Source organism: Molothrus aeneus, chromosome 14 (genome assembly GCF_037042795.1).
Source record: "Molothrus aeneus isolate 106 chromosome 14, BPBGC_Maene_1.0, whole genome shotgun sequence".
Lineage (NCBI taxonomy): Eukaryota > Metazoa > Chordata > Aves > Passeriformes > Icteridae > Molothrus > Molothrus aeneus.
The window spans coordinates 6,941,326-6,967,658 of NC_089659.1; the positions used below are offsets into that span (position 1 = coordinate 6,941,326).

At 40.3% G+C, this 26,333-nt stretch overlaps 1 protein-coding gene across 1 annotated transcript in view; it reads left to right on the forward strand.

Annotated features, from left to right (window-relative positions):
- The window catches only part of AFF2 (ALF transcription elongation factor 2), a 304,091-nt gene that overhangs the window by 255,901 nt on the left and 21,857 nt on the right, over positions 1-26,333 (forward strand). Inside the window, exons 10-17 of the mRNA XM_066559790.1 lie at positions 7,000-7,162; positions 7,678-8,697; positions 10,800-10,924; positions 16,729-16,963; positions 18,854-18,993; positions 19,540-19,603; positions 22,924-23,060; positions 26,229-26,300. Of these exons, the coding sequence (XP_066415887.1) occupies positions 7,000-7,162; positions 7,678-8,697; positions 10,800-10,924; positions 16,729-16,963; positions 18,854-18,993; positions 19,540-19,603; positions 22,924-23,060; positions 26,229-26,300 (1,956 nt within the window). The remainder of the gene's footprint in view (positions 1-6,999; positions 7,163-7,677; positions 8,698-10,799; positions 10,925-16,728; positions 16,964-18,853; positions 18,994-19,539; positions 19,604-22,923; positions 23,061-26,228; positions 26,301-26,333) is intronic.

A 26,333-nucleotide genomic window follows, 5' to 3' on the forward strand; every position in this document is an offset into this window, starting at 1 on the left:
AAAGCCTACATACATTGCATTCCCTGAATAATATCATGCTCACAAAATTGTTTCTAAACTCTGAGGTGAGCAGAGTGATGCATGCAGGAATCATGGATACAATATTGCTTTTAATATGCAAAATACCCTTCTCTTCCACATCAAGTGAGTATAACAGTGCTGTGATACTGGAAGGAGAGTGATTACCATACCAATAGTTCAGAAAGTTTTTTATGTGCACCATTAGAAATGTAGCATTAAAATTCCTCCCCTGCTATTTGTTTTTTTGTAATGTTATAAGTTGATACGTTACACCTGTTCTTTATCACAGGTGTGATGGAGTCAGAATTTACTGAAGCCCAGAAATAAAAACTGGAGAAGAGTCAGAATAGGACAGTAGAAACAGTGCCATGGTTAAAGTCACATTGCAGATGTATATACACAGTTCCACCTAGGATTTGTGGCTAATGTAATTCTTTATTGGAAGGCTTCGACCTTGTTACAGATTCTTGGCAGCTTTTCCCCACTCTATTCATTACTAATGCAAGCTGTCAATCACTTTAGTTCTGCTTTGACATAGATTGTGGCTCATAGGAGTTAGCTCTGTCATTCTTTTTATTTCTTTCATCTTTACTATCCTTTTTTATGGTCTTTAAAGCTGGAAGTATAAAAGGGTTATATGTATATGAAAAAAATCTGTTTCAGTAACTCTATCAACCTTGTTATAAACAGTCTTTGATTAAAACAGTTACTTTTGAACATAGTAAAATGAGGCTGTGACTTTTTACATACAACATCTTGTAAATTACCCTCGCCCTCAAAATAAATCAGAGCTCCTACTTGCATTACAGTGCTCAGGATTGATACAGGCAGATCAGCTGCCACATCCTGAATAACATATTAGAGAGGTTTTCCCTTTCCATGTGTTTTGAAATGAGAGAGCCATCATAAGTGATGTCTTACTACACGTGCTAATGTTAGCTGAAGCAACAATTTCCACACCTTATTTCATTTCATTGACCTGGGTGCTGATTAATATTTTAAAAGCCTTGATGCAGGTTTTCAGTTCCTGTGTCAACCCAGTCTTTGAAAGTTTAGATTTGAATCCTACCAGCCTGATGTTAAATAATTTAATACTAGCCAGTGGAAAGGCAGTGAACAAATCATCCAGAGCAATCCTTTTCTTTTAAAAGCAATCTAATGGCAGGCGTATATAAGTTTGAAGATAAAAATATGAGCTATTCATTATAAAAAAAATTGCAGCTCCCTTTCAAATTAGAAGAGAATATTACTTCCTGATAATGGTGTAAGAATAGAAGAGAAATAAAACTTTGTTATTGAACAGTTATGGTATTAAATTCTGACACTAAATATTAATCTGCTAGGTGCTGCACTATTATTATCTGCTAGAATAATGAAACAGCCTTTTTTATGCAGAATTCAGTGAGTCCAGCAACTCCAAGTAATGCCCATCAGATTTGCAGTTTTTTTGTAGAAATGGATCCAAAGGAGAGATTGGGCTGGCTTCTGAATGACTCCAGAGGGTTTTTTCCTCTGTCTCTTCAAATAAAATGTAGGGAGTGGGACAACTACAGTATCCAAATAAGGGAAGTGTTGCTGTCTGCTCTGGTAGATGCTGCAGTGTAGCTGAGTGCACAAAAGTCTTGCTCAGAGCTGGGCACCCAATTTTCGGTGCCCTGTGCAATCAGATTCTTTATTCTCAGGAATTTGCATTTTAAATAGACAATCCAGATTAAGGATAGGCCACATAGCCTCTCTTTTACAGCAGGAACTGATGCACAGATGTTTCTTCCTCTCGGACAAAAAGCAAAATTCATCTCAGTCCCAATGCAGTGCCTCAACAGGAAGATCAACTACTCTGTCAAGCCTGTAGTCAGCTTTCCTTGCCATTTCCAGATTTCATTGGTTGAATTTTCCCTAAATATAGGCTTGTGCAGTAAAGCAACCTTTGTAGAGTGCTGCTTCTAATGGAAATACGTTGCCAGCATGGATGTACTGTTGACTCACTGGTCAGTTCCCATCTACAATTTCCCACTGTCCAGCAATGCTCTGCTTTCTCCATGTTTACATTTTGATTTCTGAGTAGAACAGTGAAACAAGTGGCCTATTCATCATTACCCTAAAAAGGAAAAGTTAGAATGAATAAACCTATTGTTGGAGAGCACCATCTATTTGCCAAATTCTCCTCACAGCAATTAACATGACTACATCTAATTGGGAAGAGGTTCAGGGAGATAGCTAAGGACTTGTTAGGAGGTTTTGTTCCTTGATGAGGTTTACTGCTGTAGTCAGAATTATACCTTTTTTAACATCTGTATTTACAAGATTAAAAGTTTATTATTTTTCCTATTAGATGTTAATGAGTTGGAGTACTTCACATTATCTTTGTTGTAGCTACCAGGTTTAATTTTGAAGATCATTTATAACAACAGTAGAGTAAATTATATGTTGAAAACAATATAATGGTCCAGATGTCAACAAGAAGAAGAACAAAAAGCATAAGCCACATATCAGGCCTTTGGTTCTCTATGCAGCATAATGATCCAGCCACATAATAATGCCATGTCTGCTTTAATTGGCTTTTGAAAAATAACCCATGAATTAAAAAACAAACAAGCTTCAGGGTGATTTGGGCAGATCACCTGTACCAGTGAACTGCAGTGAAAGAAAGATGGTTGGTTTGTGATGAGGTCAGTGCAGCTCCTCACCTGGAGCCATCAGCAGCCACACACCTGCAAGTCTCAGCTTGCAAGAACTCAGCAAGAGCTGAAAAATACTCCAGGTACTGATGGTGCTGGTGTTTGTCCCCTCATTCAAGGCATTACTCATCTCGTACTTTGTGCCCATGCTGTGCACAAGCATCAGGGACTGGGGGAATGCTTGCACTGCAGAAGCACAAGAAGGGAGATGGGTGAAGGTGCTGCAGAAGAGCTTCCTTCCAGCTGGCTTCCAGATGTGCAGGTCTCCTCTGTCAGAAGGGGTCCCAGCTCCCCAGTCTGCAAGCAGCTGGATGGAGACATCCTCCTGGTGACCTTAGCAAGGGACAGAGGCCTGGCTGCCCTTCCCCTGAGTGTGGGTGTCACCCCAGGGCTCTCATCCCCACGGCACAGGAGGAGCTCCTCAGGAGAGGGGTGAGCAGCCACTGATCCATCTGGCCTGAATCGTGGGGCTCTCCCTGCCAAGTCATTCTGCATCTTTGCCTCCAGCCTGGCTGGGGCTCTGGGTCAGGGCAGAGCACGTCTGGCTGCCCTGCAGGACTCAGCTCAAGTGCTGAGCAAAATGAGAAGAACTTAAAAGGAGGGCACAACTGATGTTTCTATTAGCTGCAGAGAGGCCTTGCACTTAGAGAATGTGACAGACCCACACTGAGTATGAAGATGACTGTAATACCTCTGCTGTTTGCTTTGTGTGTTTGCACTGCAAGCTCTTTGGCCCAAGGACTGTGCCTCATCATGTATTTACACAGATCCAGCACAGCGGGTCACTGGTCTCAGTAGGGGCCCCCAATCTCAAGTGATAATAATGAACTGGCTTTCTTCTAAGTGTTATTTACCCAAACAATGCTGTATTCCATTGTGCAGCATTGTTTTTATTAGTTTTTTTTTCAGTTCACATGATATAAAAACATTGTCCACCCAAACACTGAGGAACAATATGAGTGCTCATCTCCTGCTGGGAAATAAAAATTCAATAGTTTCAAATATCAGTCCTTCCTGCCCCCTTTAGTCACTTTGAGGACTTGGGTCTGATGATAAAATGCTTTAAATCCATTTTAAACCTTGTCTGGACTGGCATTCCTTGTCTGGATCTTAGCAACATAACAAAGCTTGCTTTGAAAGTCTCTTCAAGAGGCAACCCCCAGTTCATGCAGTTGAAACCTATGTGAGGAAGGCCAGTTTATTTGTATAACAGCTGCTTGAATTGCAGAATCTAGCCCAACATCTTTCAAAACATGATTGAACTTTATATCGGCAGAAATCTCCGGAAAGAGTGCAAACCGAGTATTTTTGAACCAAGAGATGCATTTTATTTAAGGAGAAAAATCACAAAAGGCAATCCAGAATATCTACTAAACTTATTTTATTGGAAGCAAAGATTCATTTTTACACACTTTTATGCTTTTGTTTGTTTGTTTGTGAAATGTATGTATACCTTTTTCTTCTCTGCTGAACTGCATTGTAAGATGATTGTGCTTGTAGCTATGTACTAGATCTATCTTTAGTATATTGAAATGCTAGGAAAGGCATTTTGGTTCTTATCTGATTGTTTTGCAAAGCATACACAGTTGCTCTCAACCCAAACTACATGATGAAAATGAATGCTTCTACTTTAGTAATGATGCCTTCAGCATGAAACTGCCCGGTGTAGCCAAGGCATAATTTTATTATCCCAGATGAAAGAAGAATATGACCTCATTGTGTTTTGTATGAAAAACATTATTTTGAGCCTGTCTGGTTCCTGAAGGCTTGCTGAGCTGCGTTACTCAGTAATGTTTGGCACATGGTAGCTTTTTCTGAGTGAGGCTGGTGTGCAGAAAGAAAGAAAATAAGGCCAGGTTGGAGCTGCTGTCTATTTCCATGGTTTTATTCCTGCCCTTTGAGTTCTTTGTCAGGCAGTTGCAGTCTGTTCCAGAATGATTCCTGTTGTTTTGTGAGCACATCCCAGCTGCAATGTTAGTCCCAGAGAGCTAAGAGAGGTACGTTGTGTTTAGAGGTGGGAAAGGTCTGGCTGGGGCACTGCCTTTCCCTTCTTTGATCTAAGATAAGAGGTGCTACTCCTTATATCAGTTGTCTTAATGAGAGCAGAGCATGTCCTTAGGCAGATGTGCACAGCTGTGTGCAGCCCCACACACACCCCTCTGTGTGGAGGTTGCCTGGGCACAAACCACTCCAGAGAAACTCTCAGATTTAGGGGGAAAGTTGTTTTTAATTTAAAACTTCAGTCTTGTGATGATTCCATAAATAACACTTTTTTTTCGAGGCTGGTGCTTCATTCTGGCATTATAGAATGGAATTGCTATGTTTGCCTCCTCAGTCTGGGAATCCTTGTGGTGTTTTCTATTTTATTCTTCCTGGAAACATTTGCAATGAAGTATGAAAGCTCAGCTTTCATCTACTGTTAATGTTTACCAAGTAAAAAATATAAGACCAAAATTACTAGATATTGATGAGAAAGGCAAACACCCCTACAAACACATCTTCTTTTCCTTCACTTTTCTGTTTCCTTGTTTACTCTAAAAAATTGAATGAAATATGTGTTTTCTTATACTTTCTTGAGCTTCACTGAAAAGGAGTGATAAAGGAAGAAATAAAAACGGTTTTCAAAAATAATTTTATTAAATACAAAATGTAAGATCCATTTTAATTCAGCGGTTAGTTTAACATAATACTCAGAAATGTTATGTTATATGCCTGTATGTTTTCATCATCTGCTCTTTGAACTGCCTTCTATGTCCAGTTGAAATTTTCTAACTAGCTCTACTTGAATCAGTTGAGTAAGGAGCTGCTAAAAGAATTAAAAAAATAAAAAGTGTATGGACTTAATGAGCAACAAAGTTAGTGATCTGTAGCAATTACCCAAGTGAGTAATTTTGTTTCATTAATGCACCCTAAAGCACCAAGCTGTTTTGTCAATGGGCACTGCAGGGCCATTGCCAGGCTCAAAGAGACAGTTTTGTTACCAACCGCGGTGCAAGCGATAGGTTTTACCAACAAGGAGGGAGAGAAAGTAGCTCAGTGTAGGAAGAAAATTAAAGTCCATCTATTATTGTCACGGAAGCCAGTGGCAATGCTTGTAAAGATTCTAGCAGAGCAGGGTCACCCATCAGTTTGTTCTGGCTTTTCATTTTTTGCTTCTTCCCTTGGCTTTTTCAGTTTCTTGGTTACTGTGGTTTTTTAAGAGGGCATCTTGATGCATAGAGCATCATGGTTTGAAAAGTGAAGGAAAGCATATTCCTGGCTTAGTTGATTTCTTCTTGGAGGAAAATAGGAAAGCAAATAGAAACAGAGGCAAACCTGTATTATACCTTGTAGGCACCTCTGGATCACTCAATATGGGACACACACAGTGTATGATATATTAAGGTGAAGTATTGAATATCCATAAAGGCGTACTAGCAAATGGTGTCGATTTTCAAACACTTTGCTTTGTCAGCTTCACAAATTTAAAATCAATCATCAAAAAGTCCCTGTATAGATCAGCTGAAGAGACATATAACCTTATGGTTATCTCCCTGACAAAAAAGTTGAAATTAAAGATGAGTTTATAAAGACTCAGATTGGCAAAATTCTGTAGTGCTAAAAGCTGGGGTCGTCTGACCTCTCAGATTAGAAACAAATGATGAGGAGAAACAATGACACACAGTGCACTGCTAATAAATACATCTTGGAGGACAGTTGAACACATAGAAAAATAGATTTCACAGAGAAGCTTATTTTCAGCATGAATGCTATTTTCTCACTGCATTATCATAAATATGAGAGGGGAAAAAAGCTATAAATAAAAAATTCTCAGGCACTCCCTGGAGACTTGTCAAAAGTACATAGTTTTTGTACACTGCAGTGTAAAAGTATTCATTAAAATTAATTTTTAAAATGTCCTGTCCAATATTAGTTGCCTGATGTCCTTCCTTTGATCATAAATTATAAATGAACTGGCAAAAAATGAAGAAACCATTATTCCATTAATGAATTATTTAAGTGTGATTGTTAGTTTTTGCAATCATCGGCCTAATAAGCTCAGGCTTGTGACACTGAAATGTTTCTTGCTGGAGGGTGATGATGATGGTAATGTTATTAACATAATCAATGTGTCCCATGAGTCACAAAGCCAACCAGCTCCTCTGGTGGCTCTGTGGTGGCCCAGGCCCTGGAGGTGGCCCAGTGCCTGGAGCTCTCCAGGAGAGGGAGGTGACACTGGGTTCATTCAGTGTCATTGGGGTTCACCGGGCAGCCCTTGCAGAAGGCCAGGAGCACACTAAGAGAGGATCTTGTCCCCCAGCAGCCTGCCAGTGCCAGTGGCACACACTGCTGGCTTGGCCCACTCCAGCGGCGGCTCCGGCAGCTCCAGCGAGTCCGAGAGCAGCTCCGAGTCCGACTCCGACAGCGAGAGCAGCTCCAGTGACAGCGAGTGCAACGAGGAGTCCCGCAGTGCCACGCCAGAGGTGAGCCCACCCTCAGCTCTGCCCGGGGGAGAAGGGTGGAGGGGAGCAAAGCCCTCTCCCTGCTAGCGGGTTGTTGGAGTTCTGTGCTGTTTGATGCTGTTGACTTCTTTTCCCTTTGCCTTTTCACATGTATGACCCATATACTCATTCTAGCTTTTGGAAGAATCTTTCTGGCCTACATTTCAGCTGCTTTAAAGAAATATTTAGATTTTTGCCAGTAGCTAGAGAAGATTTTATTGACACAGTATTCAGCTGGGACTAAGGAAAGGCAACATGACAAAACTATCTCTTCAGGGACTAGCTAAACTTTTTAGTTGTATTAAATTTCTCCAGGGCTACGTTGTAAACCAGATAAGGAAGCCTAATTAACCATAAATACTCCATAAATAGTCCCATAAAACTAGCAGTCACCACTAGTTGACTGAAATAAAAGGGTACATTAAAAAAGTTCTCTTTTAAAGGGAAAAGCGCTGCTTCTGTCTGAGATTTGTTCCTTGTCATCCTTCAATCTGCAGCCCGAGCCCCCCTCAACAAACAAATGGCAGCTGGATAAATGGCTAAATAAGGTGAACCCCCACAACAAGACCATCATCAACAATCAAAATGAGCCTCACAGCGAGAGCAGCTCCCAGGCCCAGAGCAACCAGCAGGCTGAAGGGCCAAACAAAGGGAAGCTCAACAGCAGCCTGCCCCCGACCGATCCCAAAGACCGGGCGATCCTCAGTCCCATCCGAGAGAAAGCCAAACCACGGGTTGCCCAGAAAACCCCAGAGGCAAAAAGCTCCAAGCAGAAGTCACCAGCTCATAATGAGCCAACTTCACAAAGGACTACTGGGAAAAAGCAACCCAAAAAGGTAGAAAGGACTTCCAGTGTAGAAGAGTATAACTGGCCCAAACCAAATAATACCAGCAACACTCCCAAAGAAAAAGACACACAGGAACCCCCCGAGCAGCCAAAGGTTCGAACTAAAGCAGCAGTTGGGAAAACAGCTCCAAGGAAAGAACCACGAACTAGCACAGGTCTCACGTCAGAGAAGAAAAAGTACAGAGGCCCCAGCAAAATTGTCCCAAAGTCCCGGGAGTTCATTGAAACTGATTCATCTACTTCTGATTCAAACACAGACCAGGAGGAGAGCTTGCAGGCCAAGGTGCTGCCAGCCTGCACTGGGTCTGGCAGTGGTGTCAAAGTGAAGGACTCTGGCAGTAACATCCTCAGTGTAAGTAGCTTAACCAGCAATGGCAGCAACACATCCATTGACCAGACCAGCAATGACCTGGAGGAGCAGCTCTTTTCTCCTATCCCAATAGTACAAAATGAACTTCTGTCCCCACTGAGAGAATATGAAGAACTCAAATCTCTGTGGGTGAAAATAGACCTTAGTTTACTCTCTAGGATACCTGGACAGGAAACTTTTGAGACCACGTCTGTGAAAAGTGAACCAAGAGAGGCAAATGTGAAACACAGGAGACCATCTCGAGAGTCCCCCACCCCAGCAGCTGAAAAACCCTCCACAAAATCCAAAAGGAAACACAAGGTAAGTCATTTTCATTGTTTAAAGGAAAACACTTTTGTTTCTGAGCACCCTCGAGGTCAGGACCAGAGGCAGTGATTCCTCACTGCACCTGCAGCCAGGCTCTGGGGAGGCATCACAGCACTGAGGCTTTATTGGCTTTACAAAGGACTGACATTTACAAGTGCACTACAAATTAACATCAGAAACTAGCAAAAAGCAAACCCCAGCTGAAAAAATCAATAAACAATGTATTTTTTGAGATTTTTCTAACAAGTTTTTCACTGTATTTGCTCACTCACCTATTAGTTTCCAGTGTTCTGTAAACTGCAGAAAGTGATGAGTTGGTATTAGTGCAGTTTCACCCATACTCAGAAAATGTGACTTCTCTTTGGAAGGGAGGGGTTTATTGTCTGCAGAATTAAGGTGTTTTCACCACTGGTTTAAACAGGCTTCATCAAAGTCGGTGGAATGGTGCTTGCTTATGCTCCTGGTGAATTTAGTTTTTGTATTGGTTTGTCATATGAACAAATACGATCCATAGAAATATAATTTACTTAACTAGCTGCTTTCTCTGCACAGCTACCCGAAAAAACAAATATATTTTGACTGAAGGCATTATGTTTTATCATGTGTTTTATGTTATTTATGCCCAAGGGTATCCTACCTTGTGGGATATGACATTGCACTTCAAACCAAATGTGTTTTCAGAAAAGAAACTGAGGTTTTATATCCTAAATGAATTTTTGTAGTCAGTTTTTCCAGCTGAAATGCTTGTACTCTGGTCTGCCTGTGAAAAATCAGGCAGAGTGTATTTTTTTATACCCCAAATTTTATAAATCATTGTGAATATTACTTCAGCTGTCTGTTTTGGAGGACTTCTTGAAATCTTTGGAGTTTGAGGAGTCCAGTAATATAAGAGAATTAATGCAAGACAAAGACAGACGATGCCAGGCAGACACAGGGTCTACACCCCTGCCTAAATGAGTCACTGCGCTGGCTCCTTCCCTGCTGAATTAAGTGAAAGTAATCACATGAGTAAACTCAGCAGGTTTTTATTCAATTTACATTCTAGCTGCACACTACAGAGATGCAAGAAGGAAGGAGAAAAAAAGAGGAGAGGGATGTATAAATGTCCATACTTATGTATGTCTAAGTACACCAGGGTGCATATTAATTATACCAAAAATAATTCTTGCTGGGTAGCTTAGTGGAGTGTCTGTATCATGGAGAAGGAATCGTGACTAAAACACAAGGGTAGTATTGGCAACTAAAGTGAGGGCTCCCAGGGAAATATAAATAAGGGGGGTTATATGAAAGGTGGAACCTCATCATTTCCTTAACTGAAACTTTGAATCAGAAAAGTAACAAAATGGAGAATCTTGCTCTGGGCCTGTGCTAACATAAGCTGGACTCTGAATCAGCCCCTGTAATGTTATAATGTGATTGTTCACTGCTACCCAAGAAACAAGCCAATTAGGATGACTTAAGGGTATACCAAGAGTTAAAGCAGAGTAGGGAGAGACTAATTTCTAAATCATACTATTAAAAAATTTATTTTAGCCATCTATTAGTGGGCTCGAAGACTGATATGAAGGTTCTAGTGACAGAGCAATAATCACCTTTGTTTGTATCATCCTAGTTCAGGCACAAAAGTCATGCATCGGAGTCTTCCAAAGCAAATTTCAAATGAGCTATTGCTGTTAATGACTACCCCAGCTCAGTCCTCTACTCCTAGTCCTGTGAGGAATACTTACTCAGAGAAGTTTTCCCATCAACTTCTATTAGAGCAATGAGTAAAAGCTATTTACTTGAATAAGGTTTGGTGCTATCAAATCATTGCATCTAAATTATTAATTAAATTCCAGTGCACTCCAGAAGATAACTTTAGCACATGAGACATTTTGCTTCCTAATTATCTGCTATGTCACTTGTTATAGAACTCCATGTCCTGTGTTTGGAGCACGTTTAGCCCTGGTTTCAGGTGACTTTCACTTCTCTTAGACCAGTAGTTTAACTGCTGCTGCTGTAAAGGAAATACACTGAGATGCCATAGGTCCTCTGGATGGCCAGTGAAGCTGTGCATAAGTGCTGGCTCTTTGATGCTCTGCCATGTTTTGTTACAGCAGACAGAAAGCCTGGACACCTTTGTGGAAAGCAAGAAGCAGCGCCTGGAGGAGCCTCCAGCTTCCTGTCTGCTCCCACCTTGTATCTCTCCAATTCCAAACCACAGAATAACCAGCACTAAAGAGTAAGTGGATTTTTGACATCACATTCCTGAGGGATTTCACAGTACTGTTCTGTAAATATCTTTGCTGTAGAGTCAGATGGGCTTTACAGCCCATCAGCTGTAAGTGGCACAGCCTTGGTATTCCCATCCATGAGTAAGAGGATCCACATGGCTTTGGATGAGATTCATGCCTCCTTCTGATGGCCTGCAGGACTTCAGAATGCTGCCACAATCCTGGTGTACTCTTCAACCTCCTTTCAATGTTTTTTCTTGCCTCTATTACCTTGAACCTCTGTGGACAGAGAATCCTGCTAAAATTGCGATTTATTTGATTGCCTGGAATTAATTTTTTAAATAATTTTCATGAGAGACAGTTCCCAGTTTTACTGAACAAAATAGTGAAATTGCCTCTTGTTTTACCTGTGTATGCAGCAATGTCAGGAGCCACCATCCCAGGTGTCTCAGACGTGCTTTGTATCTCAGCAGACACACCATCCAATAGTTTGTGCCTTTCAGAGTGTCTTTCAGAGGTGGCTATAATGCTTGAACAAACAGGTGCCACATAAATAATGATTCTGATTATAGAGTCACAAGGTTAACATTCTATAAATAGCCAAAGAGTCCAATTCCCTTTTGTTATTTCGTGCTTTTATGATTTTGAGATGAGGTGCTTCTTTCTGCTTTGCACTAGGATAAGCAAATAATCAAAATCATAGTGTGTTTCTAAAAACAATTTGAGGATAATATAGGTAAATTTTGATAAAGTTCAAAAACAAGTTATGAAACAGCACACTAATTTTAAAATCCCTAAAGAAAGGTTGAGCATCATTTTATTTATTCCGGTGTCAATAAGAAGTAACATCAGTCTGTGAATTAGCCACTCATTCAGCCACCGAGAAAATCAGAGTTGGAGTCTGGAAAAGGAAGATGGAAGTTACAGTGGGATCTGTAACATGCTGCACATTTGATAAACATCATGATGGGTGTTGCCTGATTGTCATTGCTGGATATACAATGAGCAGAGATATATTGCAGAGGGAATCAAGGATTATGCATCCCCAACACCTCCACAATCCATTAAAAAAAATCTTTGTATTCCTGTCACCATCAGGCCCTGAGGATCCACCCCCAACCTGATGTTTCTTAATTTGAGCTTGTTTTCCAGGTCGTTAATTTGATTCCTCAGAGCTTTCAACCCTTGGGTATTCTCTGTTAAAACATAATTGTGTCCATCAATAGTTATTTCCATATACTAGCTTTTTCTCTCATGTACCTGAAGTTTTGAAACAAAATTTTCTGACTGTTTTTCCACCTCAGTAAGACCTGGATCACACTGCCTTTGTTGTTACTAGTGTTTTCTGAGTTTGCTTGAAGAAAATGCAATACTTTTTTTGATTCAGGTTTTCACTTCAGGTTTTCAATTCCCATAGACATGCAACTGAATATAGATCAATGTATTTCCCAAAAGATCAGGGAGCTGGATGAACTGTGTGAAGACAATTTCCTAGAAATTTAAACGTTCATTTTTAAGCAGTCGGGAGTGATTCTGTTCTCCAGAAGATTGAGTAAATTTTTAAGGGGAGGCAGAAGAAAGTCCAGTGTTCAAGGCCATGGGGGAGAATAACACTTCAGGGGTAAAAGTTGAAAGACAGGGTTTGCCATTTGGTCTTTTATTCCCAGAAGTTCTAAATTTCCTTTTAGAACTCTCTATATAAGCACTTTAAGAAATGAGGGTGAGTCAGCTACAGGTGTGATGATGATCTTCAATCCCTTAAGGAGGTGTTAAGTCCCATGGTGGATGTTGTCACTTAGTAGGAAACTTAGGTCTCTCCTATTAGAACTTGATCCCTGTGCCAATAAGCCAAGTTCCCCAAGGCAGACATGAGATTTTTATTAGGCTTTTTTAAAGGTACAAGAGTGTTTTGACAGAAAGACCACAATCTGGGCCAAAACTGGGAGGCATTCAGGAGTCTGGAGCAATCAGCCAAAGACAGGTCACACCTGTTCTTTCACAGTTCCCAGTGCCTGCCTTGCTGTGGTTTAGGCACTTGGATACATTTCTCTATAATCTTCCCCTAAATATATGGGCTCAACAAAGCAAGCAAAGATGCACTATTAATCTTTAAAGGGTCACGTGTCTAATAAGGGCCATTATATGCCTAATTTCCACAAGTTTCTGTGACTACATGTACAATTTGAGTTTAGAAATTTCAAATGGCCACTTGTGAACTTAAAAGGCATCTGCACAACTAGAGAGCAGTTTTGTATTGTGTAGTCATTGCATAAGCCGTAATTACCTCTCTGTTTCTTCCCTCACATATTCAGGGGCTGATGCCTTTTCCTAAATCTGACATGACACTTAAAATATACTGTTCAAACTATTGCCACTGTATTTTCCTTATTTCTGATACTTATAGCAAATGAAGGAATAGGTGTTTTAGTGTGTTTATAGGAATACATTGAAGCACTTCTGTGAAGCTGAATTTTTGTCAGATCAGCTGCCTGCTTTGCAGCAGAGGATTACTTATTTGTATTTAGTTTCTTGACAGAAAAATTTTTAATTTAAGCATTAATTGTTTGTGCTGCTGAATCCCATTGATAGATGAATATTTGATTGGTAGACCAAGTCCAGGCAGAGACTGGACTTACCAAATACTCACCAGTGTTTGGCTTTTTGTAGCAGTACAGGGAATTATTTGCTGATGCAAACTGTGAGTCAAAATGGACTCATACCAGTGAGACATACCCACCATTTAGCAGGCATGCTAGAAATCTGTCTGAGGCAACCATTTCTGCATTTTTGTTTTTCAAAATTTCCCATTCTCTTTTGTTTTCAACCTTAAGTTGAAGATGCACCTCTCCTTGGCAATACATATTAGTTGATCCCTTGGGTAGTCACAGCAGCATTCAAGGGGGGTTCCTTCATGGCACAGGCAGCCTTCACATCTATGACAATGACTTCAGCTCCATTCAGGTGCTGCCATATGGCCCAGGCCAATGTGGGAGTGCCCTTTCCCTGTAAACCCCTGCAGAAAGTCAGATACACCATCAACTGCAGTATTTCATTGTGGGCCAGGGGAGGAGAGGCAAAAGAAAAACCAAGTTCCTGGCAAAGACAGTGGCTTTGTCTCACTCCCAGGCCAGAGATACCACTGCATACCACAAGGAGTGGATAAAGAAAGGGGCAAAGAAAAGCAGCTTGAAACATGAGAGTAGCTGGAAATTCTCCCTTCTTCATGCAATGACCTCTTGCCTGCTTGCTTGCTTGCTTTCTGCCCTAAAAAAAACAGACTGGAAAAAAAAAAAAAGGAGATGGGGAACCATCTCCTTCTTTGATAATTGGCCTGTTTTAAACACAAAAGATTAAAACCCTGCAGCCAAAAGACCATCAGTTCTGCTTGTAGTTTTTCAGTGCACTTTGTGTTTCTCCCTAGATTTTAAATAATTTTAACTAACAATCATGTCAGCAAATTAAACCATTGAGTCTCAGTAATTATTGCAATAAATTCATTCAAAATTAGCGATTCCTGCAATCAAAGACCAGTTTCTTAGGCCATTAACAGCCCAGAGCAAAGTGACAATCTGGTTAACTGCTGGTAACAACCTATTTCATGGAGGTTATTGTTAGCATAAATGCTTTAGTGTAAATCTGAGGGAGGTAACATTGCTAAATAAATTATCAGCTTAATTCCTGCAAAAACTTATAGCATTAAGTGGGCAAGGGAAAGAAAAGAAAAAAAACCAACAGACAATTAAAACTGTATTTATGGGGGGGCAGAGTTAAACAGAAATTAGGTAGAAAAAATATCCTCTAGAGCCTTTTATTTTGTGGTTAATTCTTCCAAGCCTCAGAGTGATTTATGTGCCAGAGTTGAGTAGCTGCACCTGTTCCTTGGTTTGCCCCATCTTATATCTGAGCCCAAAAGATGGAGTGAACTGATGTAGTTTTAGATAGTGAAGAACTGCAGACTCCTACATGCACAGTGGCACAGAAAATCACTTTGTTCCCCCTGTGAGTGCATGTTCAGGGTTCCCTGTGTAGGGCATGTGCTTGGGAGGCAGAGAGTTTGGGTTCTGCCCCTGGGTGCTTCTGTGGGTTAACTGTGTCTTCTTTGCTGCTGTACAATCCAAGAACACGTGTGTGCTTTGTCAGGGCAGTGCTCACCCTCCTTTGGAAAATTTTCCTCTGGAAAAAGTTCAGAGTGTTGTGAGCTATAACTATGGTAACTTGTCTGAGCTCCAAAATGCCTTTTGGGGGTCAGAAAGCAAACAGATGGAGCTTTGAGTGAGAACTTTCTGGAGGACATATTGCAGGACCACATGTGCATGAAATCAGTCTCCTCCAAGAACTGCTGGTCTAGCCCAACATGGTTGTTTGCCTTTGATCTTCTTCAGACCCATGTGTTTTCCAAGAAGGACAGCATCCATCCATAAGACAATATGAATTTGAGCTTGTTTTATTTCTTCAGTCTGAAGATCTTTAATATCAGAGGGTTTCAAATAAGATATTTTAACTCTGCTTCAATTGAATTAAAGTAGTTTTGGGTAGAGGAGCTATAAAACACAAGTTTGTTTGATTTCACTCTGTGGTTTCACAGATAAGGCTAAAATATTTCTGTATTACCTAAGGTCCCAAGTAGGGCAGTGACTGAGGTGTAGATATTGATACTGTCAGTGAAACTGCAGAAGAGGCCAGACTGAAATGAGAGAGAGCTCCTAAATGAGAAGTAAGGAAACCTGGTCGCCTTCTCCTCTTTCCCTGGTTACTTTGAGGCAAAGGAGATCAATAATTCCTGACACTGACTGAAAGTGGGAACAAAACATAAATTCTTGTTGACTTAATTTGTTATTGAAATTTTAGTCAATAATCATGAAAAGTAAATGATCATGTAGTGCAATACTAGATGTCTAACAAAAGATTAAAATTCAGGTTATCTTCATTGACTGAGCCGGGACAATGCCTAAAATAAAAATCTATGAGTAGATTAATGTGATAAGCAGTCAGTGAAGTCTTGGGTTTGGTTTTTTCTTTTTTGATGAATTTGAGTGGAGAAAGGTCTACCAGGTTGGTTTTTAATTTTTCTGGTTTTACTGTGCATCACAGCTGCCATTGCTAGCCAGCTAACAGTCTCTGTACATAAAACAGACAATAGATTATCATGTTACTTGAGCTTTCATGTCAAAACCACATTCATTTTCTGAATCACGTTCAATTCATCAACCAATATTTGCTCAAGGGCTTTGCCAGCTACAATGTATCATTTTAATATAGTGTTGAATGTTGGCTTTATTCTAAAGGTTAAATAATTATTATCTTATTGTTATGGTTATCATTTTGTAGTTGTTATGAATTCTATTTTTGGTTCATATGCTGCCATGTGCTGTTTGGGGTTTTTTGCAAAGGTTGCTTTTGTGAGCCCTAATCCACCTCTTAAAAAGATGCTTAATGTTAAACACATAAATAGTCATACTTGATGTCAAAGGAACTAACCCTGTGCATAAAACTTTCCAGCACTTTGCTGAGTCAGAACCTCTATGACCTCTCAAATGAAGACTGACTCAAATTAGCATTTAAATTGGGTGCAATTTGTACTAATGCACTGCAAGTTGTCCTCCAAAGCAGAAGGTTTCTGCAATCATTGAAAAGGCAGAAGCAGCTCTTCTGTTTTCACTGCTGTCCCCTTGTGCCTCGCCACGGAGGGCACGGGACTGCAGGACAGACTGGAGGGCAGAGCTGGCTTCTCTGTAAATGAAAAGTGCAGCATTGTGCTGTGGAGAATTAACCAGTATTCTTGAAGTGCAACTGGTTTTTCTGTGTGTCCCAGGAGCAGCAGTAGCTCGGTGAAGAAGGTGACAAAGAAAAGAGAAGAGAAGCTGTTCCCTCCTCCCTTGTCCCCGCTCTTGGACGACCCTGTGCACCGGCGGCACAGCAGTGACAACAGCTCCTTCAGCCAGGAGCCCACTGTCACTAACGCCTCACAGACCAGCAGCTCTTCCTCCTCTGCTTCTAAACACAGAAAGAATGAAAATAAATCTTCTTCTAACCCCAAAGGAATCTGTGTAAGTAACCAGCCTCCATTGGTGGCGGTGAACAAGATGAAATGGAATCAGTTCAGATTTATTCTATTGGATTTTTTTCCCACACAGTATGTATTTCTAAATGCTTATGTAGCCCCACTCAGGGGGAGTAGATCTGTGCAGAGCCAGGCATAAACAGCTCTTGCAAGCTCCATTTTTAGGTCAGCATTAGGCATCTGCTTGGTGTTGTCTATCGTTCCCTGAAGCACCTGGACCCTGAGCCTCAGGGAAGAGCCTTTGCAGCCATCAGCTAGCTGAAATTAGTCCCTTAACTCTGTAGCTGCAGCACTCACATTTTGAAAATAAAACTTCCAGAATATGACCTGAATTACTGCCCCAAATTCTCAGCCAGAATTAAGCACTGTAGTCATACTGAATATTATGGCCTAAACTGAACAGACAATAACAATATAACAAAGAAATCCTGTCCATAGTACACTCAGCATGTTAATAACCTCTCTCAAGTTTTCAGGCTCACAACAGTAAGGTTTATTTATGCTCAGTCTTCATTAATGATTTGTAACCTTTCAGACAATTTATAAATTGGGGTTTTTTCCCCCCAGAAGAATATCACACTCTTAGGGCCATCTCTCCATCAGTGGTTCTCACAGAGACGGTTCTTTATTGCTTGCTTTTCACCAGATTCAGGTAGGTTTTTTTCTGAAAATACATGAAAAAGAGCCAAACCTGCATATCAAATTCACTAAAACAACATAAAATTTCACATTGGTTTGTCATCCTCTTTTTATGTTAAACAGAGAAATTCCAGGGTTTTGGCCCCTTTTAGAAAATAGTCCTTCCTTTAGAGTTTCAAACCCATCCTTTCTTTACATTATCAAACTGTATCTTAGTATCACTGTGAAAATTAAAAAACAAGAAGAAAATTCTGCCACAGAAAAGGCCATGCATAGCCCCATTTTTCACAGTTCACCACTTTGAGAGAGGTTGTTACCCTGCACTGTAATAGTAAAACTCACAAGTTGCATTGAATTGTAGGTGACAAATCACTTCACCTTATTCATTCATCCCTGTTGCTTTCTGATATCATTGTGTCACTTCAAGCTGCGCCAGTAATACACACGCCTTCAACTGAAATCAGTGCCAAAATGAACTGCATATGTCAGCAAATAAACAGTGCTGTGTAAACAGCAGGGCCTCTTCATCTCATCCCAGCATCTCTAGTCAGATTTATCCTTTGTTAATCTATTATCTTGATGCAAGAAATATTTTCCCCTAAAATATGTTAGACTTCTTTCCCTAGTTCATTGGTTCATCTGTAATTTAGTTTATCTGGTTGGGGACCAAGCTTGCAAGTTGCAATTGCCTGATTTAAAATCTTCTGTTATGCCTCTGGTTTTAATCATTGCAAAGTCACAACTGACTTCTGCTTTCCATTCTTCCTTCTGTAGCAAGAGAGGAAATTGTTCCCTGCTGAAATCCAAGCAGACTCTTCAGCCACATTAACAGTTAGCTCCTAGTAATATAGAAAAAAGGGTTCCATTAGTGTGATACACCTTGAAGAAGTTGAGTTTAGATCTAGCCTGGCCCATTAGATCTCCCCAGCCTTGCTTTAACCGGTGTCTCTAGTCAGTAACACCATGGTACCCACCTAAACCTTACACCTCCAAGTGTAAATTACTGAGTTCAGGTGAGAGCCCAGAAGTGGAGTTGTACTCCCTAATTGATCTCTTAGGCTCATGGTACCAAAAGGGGAAGGGTGGTTTGGTGAGGTGACATGAAGCTACGTGGGCTGCTTGGTGCCTTAGCCTTTGGTTTGTTGGGAAGGGTTTTTAGCAGGGAGGGTGGATGTGAGCACTTACATTGTTGGATGGTGTTTGTTTCAACTATGAATAACAGTGCTGTGTTTCCTAGGAGGAAGAATCTCACAGTACACCCACAGCCAACACTCTTCTTGACACCAGCCATCTAGAACCAGACATCTGGTCTGCAATGCCAACGCTTTCCAATGGGAATTCTGAGCCCAGAAGACCCAAAATAACATTTGATGATGTGTAAGTTTTATTGACTTTGTGCTCTGTGATTGGGATTTTTGTGCAAGCAGAGGTCCCAGTGAAAGAGAATATCTTTGATTACAGTGCTGGCATTGGGCACCTGTGTGGATAGTGCTGCACAAAGGCACACACAGTTTTAATCTTGGCAAATGAACTGTTGTCACTGATTAATGAAGATTCTGTTGATAAATGTTTTCAGATCATGAATGTTGGTTCACGGTAATTCTTCTTCATTTTTTTATTTTAGCTCCTCTAATGGAAACTTCTTATACTTAATTAGTTTAAAATATTTTTCCTTTTCCTCTGTTCAGCACACATTAATAGGTCCTTTGGGCAACCAGTTTCTACAGCTACTTATTTTACATTCTGGTCACCCATGATATCTCTGCATACAGCAGCTTGAGATTGATATCAGGTTAAGATTTAAAGAGATAAGTGGGCATATATGTCAAAAATCTTCTTTAAAGCAGTCAGCAATTTTTTCAAACAACATTTTTCCAACTGTATGAAAGCAAAGACTTGAATTAATTGATTTTGTCTCTCTAGGCTGCACAATGCAGATTATTACATGCAAGAGGCTAAGAAGCTGAAGCATAAAGCAGATGCACTGGTAGGTTATCACAGGTTTTTTTTGTCTCCACTGTGGAACTCAGTATTAAAAAATGAACATTATTGCACAAGATCTGAAACCTCTCAAACCAAGAGGAACTCTGCTGCTGACTAAACTGTGCTTCAGTTTGTGCTCCATAAACACTGTGCACAAGTTAAACCCTGAATGCCATTCCTAACTTTTAAGTATTTGTTCCCAAAAAGAGCTACTTACAATAGCTGCTGTTTCTTCCAAGGGGAAGCAACAATCATGCTGTTTATGAAGTATGTAAGATGGTTTTATGAAAGTTGATGTGTACTTGAAATTTGTTTTTCTATTCATTTTGAGCCTAAAACAGAAGTGATGAAATATTCCATAGCAGAAAGACAGGCAAATCACCTCACACCCCATTATCATGTGGTAAAACTGTTTGATATTTCCAATCTGATTGTTTAAAATCTGAAACAATTCATTTTTATGTACTACATTCATTTTTATTGCATGGTTTTAGCCTGATAAAGAAAGTCTCAACACACTTATTCCCAAAAAAATCTGGTAGTGAGGTAGTTCAATGCTGGGAAAGCTTTTTTGCTTGCTTTACCCCAGAGGAAATTCCAGTAAGATGGGCCTAATTTTGCCAAGTGTTTGGATTTTGATAAAACTACATAATCTGACAGATTGTTTTCTATCATGGTTTGTTCTGTACGAGCTGTTGCCAGTTCTGAAGTGTCCTTAATAAAAATTTGCTTTGTAGGAAGGGACTTTTCCTCCTGTATGCTACATAGGGTGCAGAACAGAGGCTCATTCATGAAGACTTAGTGGAACTTGACTCCTCTACTTAATTTAACTAAGATGTCTAAAATGGAGTGTGGCCATCCACTTTGCCCCTCAAAGAGCTGAGTGATTATTCACCTCTCAGCTTCATAATTTCTGAGGGTTTTACACGTATAGTCTATCATTACCCATTAGAGATTTTGCACTTAGAAATAAAAAAAAAAGCTTTAAAAAATCCCCAAATCAATTACATGCTATGTTTTTTAAAAGCAAACTAGCCAAACAAAGTCTCTCCCTCTGCTGTCAGTGAGCTGAAGGAGGAATGACATTTCAAGCTGTCTCCTTCAGCTCTCCAGGCTCCCTTTTGGCTTGGGGCACAGTGTTTCCAAGTGTGTGTTCTGTGTGAGGTGGGTTCAGGGTTTTGGCACCTGTTGTGGCTGTCAGCAAGGTGACAGTCATCCCTCCCAGCATGCCTGTTTGCAGGAGGTGGCCTGGTGGCTTCCAGCCAGCTCAGCAGGGCACATCCAGCCACAGTCTGGCTCTGCAGGCTCACAGCACCTCCCACAGCTGGGTGACCTTTAAACAAAGCACACATGGTGCTGGCACAGGGCTACCTGCTCCATGCTAGCAAATATTTACAGGCTCAGCCCCGATGATCTCAACATGCTCCATCAATTCACCTCCCTCTGCAGCCAGACACACTCACAAGGTGCTGCCCTTCTCTGTGCTCTCACCTGTGCCTGTGCCTGCAGGATCTGGGTGTTTCTCAAGCAGCACTAAGAGGAGCAGGCACAGCCCATCCCACTGCTGCCTGCAGGCAGGTCCTGGCTGCCACACACAGTCTGACACCCTGAGTGCCCCAATGTGAGGCCGTCCACTGTGATCAACTTGTTGGCAGGCATAAATATCCATGAACAAAGTATCTGCTTTTTCCTTCTGCTATTTAGATCTCAAGTCTTTTTTTTTTTTCCCACCCAATGCAGCTGCACACAAATAATCTCCATGTAACACATTTGGTGTGCAATCCCAAAGTGTTACTTGTCCTATGGAAACAATTGCTGCTGGTTACTTGGTGCTGACATGACAGAGCACAGGCAGCATTGAAAGATGTGTTGCAGTGGCTAGAAAGATAATGCATGTGACCTCAAAATGTGTCAGCAAATGTTAATGAGATTTGTGGCAGCAGTGTTCCTGAGCTTGTAGAGAAAATAGATTTCTGCTGAAGGGCAGGACGTTTCATGTCTTATGGGAGCGACCCCATGGAAACCTCTCCTTGTCTGGGGCTGCAGGAAGGGATAAGCTAATTTGGGTGGGTTGTACCATATGGAAGAGATCTTGGAGACCTCACTGTGTGCCTGTCTGAGATGTGACGAGCTGGAATAATTCCACCTTCTTCAGAGAATCAGATCCCATTCCTGGCTCAAATTCTGTGTCTCTACTAAATCTGCTTGCAGCCAGATTCTTTTTTCCATACCACAAAAAAGTCATCTTTTGAAGACTTTTTGTCTTCCAAAAGAAATGGAAATTCTTCCAAAGTGAGAAAAGGAATTTGAAGAATATGCTGAGAAGCAGCCACTGGAATAGAGAGAGAGCAGTCAGAAACATTTCCCTTTTTCTGCTCATTCAGTTAATAACTATCAATTATACAACTCTGTACGTAATCAATGCACAAGAGCAGTACTTGAAATTAAAGGTGGGCAGAGAGAACTAGTTATGGCTTAGCAGGAGCCACAAAGACAAGTATACTGTTATCTTGGACCAGTAATAAATGTTATGCTTTGTGTGTTGTTAGAATGGGCTTCTGTTTTGTGAATGGAAACATATGCAGATGCATCAAAAATATTTTGATAGAGACATAGAAAGACATTTTTAAATTATTTAAAGTATATTGGATCCCCTATATCAAATGCCACATTAATAGAATTCTTACATTCAGCTATCAAAAACTGAAAATGTTAAATACTATTATAAAGTGCGTACTATAAAAATGTCATATATAATATTCATTACACATAAAAAACGAAATCAGTATGTCTAAGTCACTTTAATCACAACCATTATGAGGGCTAAAACCTTTTGCAATAAAATCCTAGTAAAATGAAATATTAAGCAGTGCTATATTGTCTCCCTTTTTTTTCCCTGCTCTTTTACTCATCATATAAGTGATGTGATTTTTTTTTTTTGATCAACAGTTAATGCAGAATATGACATCAGCCAAGTGGCATGGAGTTGTTACTTAACCCTTGCATAGTGACACTCAAACTTAGTTCATCTGTCAAGGAGCAGTATGGATGTGCACAAACATGCTTAGTGCCCTTTCTTGCCTGTGTAAATCCCTGATGTCAGTGGGCATACACTGAGTTTCCTCTGTGGAGCATTCAGCCACATACTGCCCTGAAAAGATTTGGTAAAAATATATCCTGCCTTAATTACTGTATGAATTCATTCCTAACTACCAGTGTCTTTACTTTACTTTCATTCTAAAGCTAGTGTTGCTTTGTAGAATAATTTGCCCACCTAGAAATCAAAGCTGAAGGATTTTCTTGACAGTGTCCTTCCCATTTCAGCTGGAGAAGTTCGGCAAGGCAGTGAATTATGCTGATGCTGCCCTCTCCTTCATCGAGTGCGGGAACGCTATGGAGCGAGATCCATTAGAAGCTAAATCTCCATACACCATGTACTCAGAGACTGTGGAACTCATCAGGTTAATGTCCTTTCTGTGATCATTTTCATCATCTCATTTCAGTCATAATTAGAACCTGCTATGTTTTAAAAAATACCATTTCAACGTATTAATGATTTGTCCAAGGCATCTTCATCTCAGAAGTCATCATAATTAGTTCTTGCCATTTTATTAATGTCATGGAAAATTTATAATTGATGGACACTGCTTTTATAAATTATCCCCTTTAGAGGTTATAATGTGAGTGTTATAATTTGCAATATTCATAAAATTAAAATTGAAATGTAGTGGGTGGAAGTAAAGTATAGTAATTTCACTGTTTGGCAATGACACTTGTCTTTTAAAAGGTGTAGTTTTATAATTCAAAACATTAAAGGGAGTCTATCAGGATTTCTATTACAAACCCTGGTTTTAGAGGTTTATAACTTGGCTGTTAAAAAAGACAAAAACTGAAACTTGGGATATAAGATCAGAGCCAGAGAGGAAGCTTCTGCATATATTGTCTTGAAAACAGTATATTTTTAATGTTACAGGAATGTGCACCAGCTGAATTAATTTTAATACAGTTTTGTAGACTCATAGGCTAGAATATGGATAAGAGAGTCTTTACATACTAATAAAATGTCTGAATTATTGTTCTAAAATCTGCTACTGCTCCTTATAGCTGCTTCATAGTCTTGAGTCCATAGAAATAATAATCTCCTGAGTAACTAAGTTTGCTTTACTTGAGCAAATTATCAAAGTGAAATCAAGCAGGATTAAATGTACCTGTAAGTAGAACAACAGGATTTTTCCTCTTCACTGTGATGCACCTTTGCTTTCCCCAGTGTATGCTGGGAATATCCTTGTTAATGTCAGTGTAATTACTGGCAGTTTGCAGAAGTGAAAGAAAAAGAGGCAAATCAAGCCCTAAATATTTGGTTTCTAATATGTCAACGGTGGTTTTTTTAACATGCCAGATTAGCTATTAGGGACTGCCAAGATAATGCATGTTTTACATTTTGAATAAGTAGGTATTTGCATAATAAAATGTATCAAATCTTAAGCTCTTACTCTCAGGTAAATAATATGCCTGTTAAATAATTAAAAACATGGTTTTTACATTCTACACTTCATAAAGGGAGGAAAAAAATCTAAAGCAATCACTCAAGAAAAAAATTGTGTTCACTCAACACTTGATCCATGTTAAACCCTGGAGAGCAGAGGACTTAGAAAAGGAGCCACCTGCCTCTGCTCTGCTGTGCCCAAATCATCCTGCAGTCTGACAGCATGTCCTGAACTACACAGCTGCAGCTGCATGGCAGAATAAATTCTATTTAAAGAAATATTATTTAAAGAAGGGAGTCTTTCTTCATAGGAGCCTGGATTTATTTTTGTTTTTTTAAGAAAACCATGCAGCCCAGTTGTAATCACTGCTCCTCAGTCCAGCAGTTTGTCTGTTCAGAGTGCACAGAACAAAAACTTTGTTTACCCACAACACGTGAACCACTTAAATCAGGGAATGGCAGTTCCAGGAGTGGCTCACAAAAGGCAGGACCTGCAGGGAGTCAGGTGAGGGCACAGTTTATCCTGGGGTGGCTGGCACTCCTCAGCATCAACAGCCCTGCTGCCTTGCTGCTCCTGCTGCAGGCTGGGGGACAGGTAGACCTTGGCATGGAAGCAGCACCTGAACTGCTTTTGGCTGTGGAAGAACCTGGAGAATATGTTATATTAGATCTCCAATATATATAAATAGCTTAAGTCAGGTGAAATTAATTCCACCACCTACCACCAAAAGTAGAGTTTAATTCACCGACTGTTGCATGCAGCATCTTGTGGCAGCCAGTGAGACTGATTTGTCCATTTAATTGCTGTCAGTGGTCAGACATGGACAAAAGGATTGCCCAGGTGAGCAGCAGGCTGGTACAGGCTCAGTAAAGCTCCATGGACAAAGACACAGTTCTTGTGGGCAACAGCGGGTGCTGGATGTACGTACAAAGTATGTGGCTGTACACACAACCTCTTCTCAGTGTAGCTGCTAATATTAACATAGGTTTTTACTGTGAGATAACAAACAGAGGGAAATTTTCCTCACTTTTACTCCTCCCTTCATCAGAAGCACAATTTTCCCCTTTTGCATTTAGCTGTGTCTGCCCTGACTATCTGCATCAGGCACCTATTTGTGAAAGCAAGTGGAGCATCAAAGAGATTGGGACTATCAGAGATCTGACTGTCAAATGTGTTTTAATTTAGTGGTAGTGCTGAAGTCCCAAAGATACACAGATCTTTGTGATTGATCACATTCATCCAGTCTGACTAGAACCCCAATACCCAAGAGCAGGTGGGACAGGATGTGGAGGAGGCTCCCAGCTGGGTGGTGCAGCTGCAGCCTGGGGCTGGGAAGGGTGCTGGGGGCCAGGCAGGGGAGAGCAGCTCACTGCCTGCACACCATTACCTCCCTGTAAATGGGAACTCATCAGGACTGCCTGGATACCTTAAAACTTTCTTACGCAAGGCTGAACCCTATTACTTATTCCAACACAAGTACCTGTGAAATTGCATTAGGGCTCAGAACAATGATTTTATGCGATGAATTGATTTTCAAGAGACTAATGCATAGAATGGAGTGTGCTCAGTTAAAGGAAAAAAAAGGCAGAGGAAAATAGGAATACTCAATCCCTGATCATCCAAATGCTGGACAGCAGCAATTAAATAGAGAGGGACGACCAAGTACACAAGATTCATAAATTAATGAGCCCAAGAATGAAAAAAGCTGTGAACGTGACCTTTCCTGTATGTAAAACCATTTTCTATATAAAATATATTTATGAGAACGATTTTGAAGATATTATTCAAGCCCAAAGTACTATATGTAAAACATTATATATTACTTTATACTTCAGTACCTATAGGCCAAGATCTTATGCTTCTGTTCAACACTCATCCCAAATGTTTGCAGCACTCAGCCTAGTTGGCTGGATATAATATCATTAATATGCCCAAGAATAGTTCACCTTGTTGGCCCAAAAAATTGGTTGGTGATTTACTTAAGGCCTCCCGATTTTAAGTGATGCTTTCTGTTGAGTTTTACATGGATCTCTTCATTATAGAGCACTGCAACCAATAACTGTTGCAGTTGGAGAAGAATATCTGATTATTTTTGGAAACATTTTAACTCTCATTTTAACTCTCTCTCACCTTTCTGACAAGGTATGCAATGAGACTCAAGAATTTCACAGGCTCTTCTGCTACAGAAGGGGACAAGAAATTAGCAGTTTTATGGTAAGTCCCTTTGCGACAATGAGAGAAGCAGCT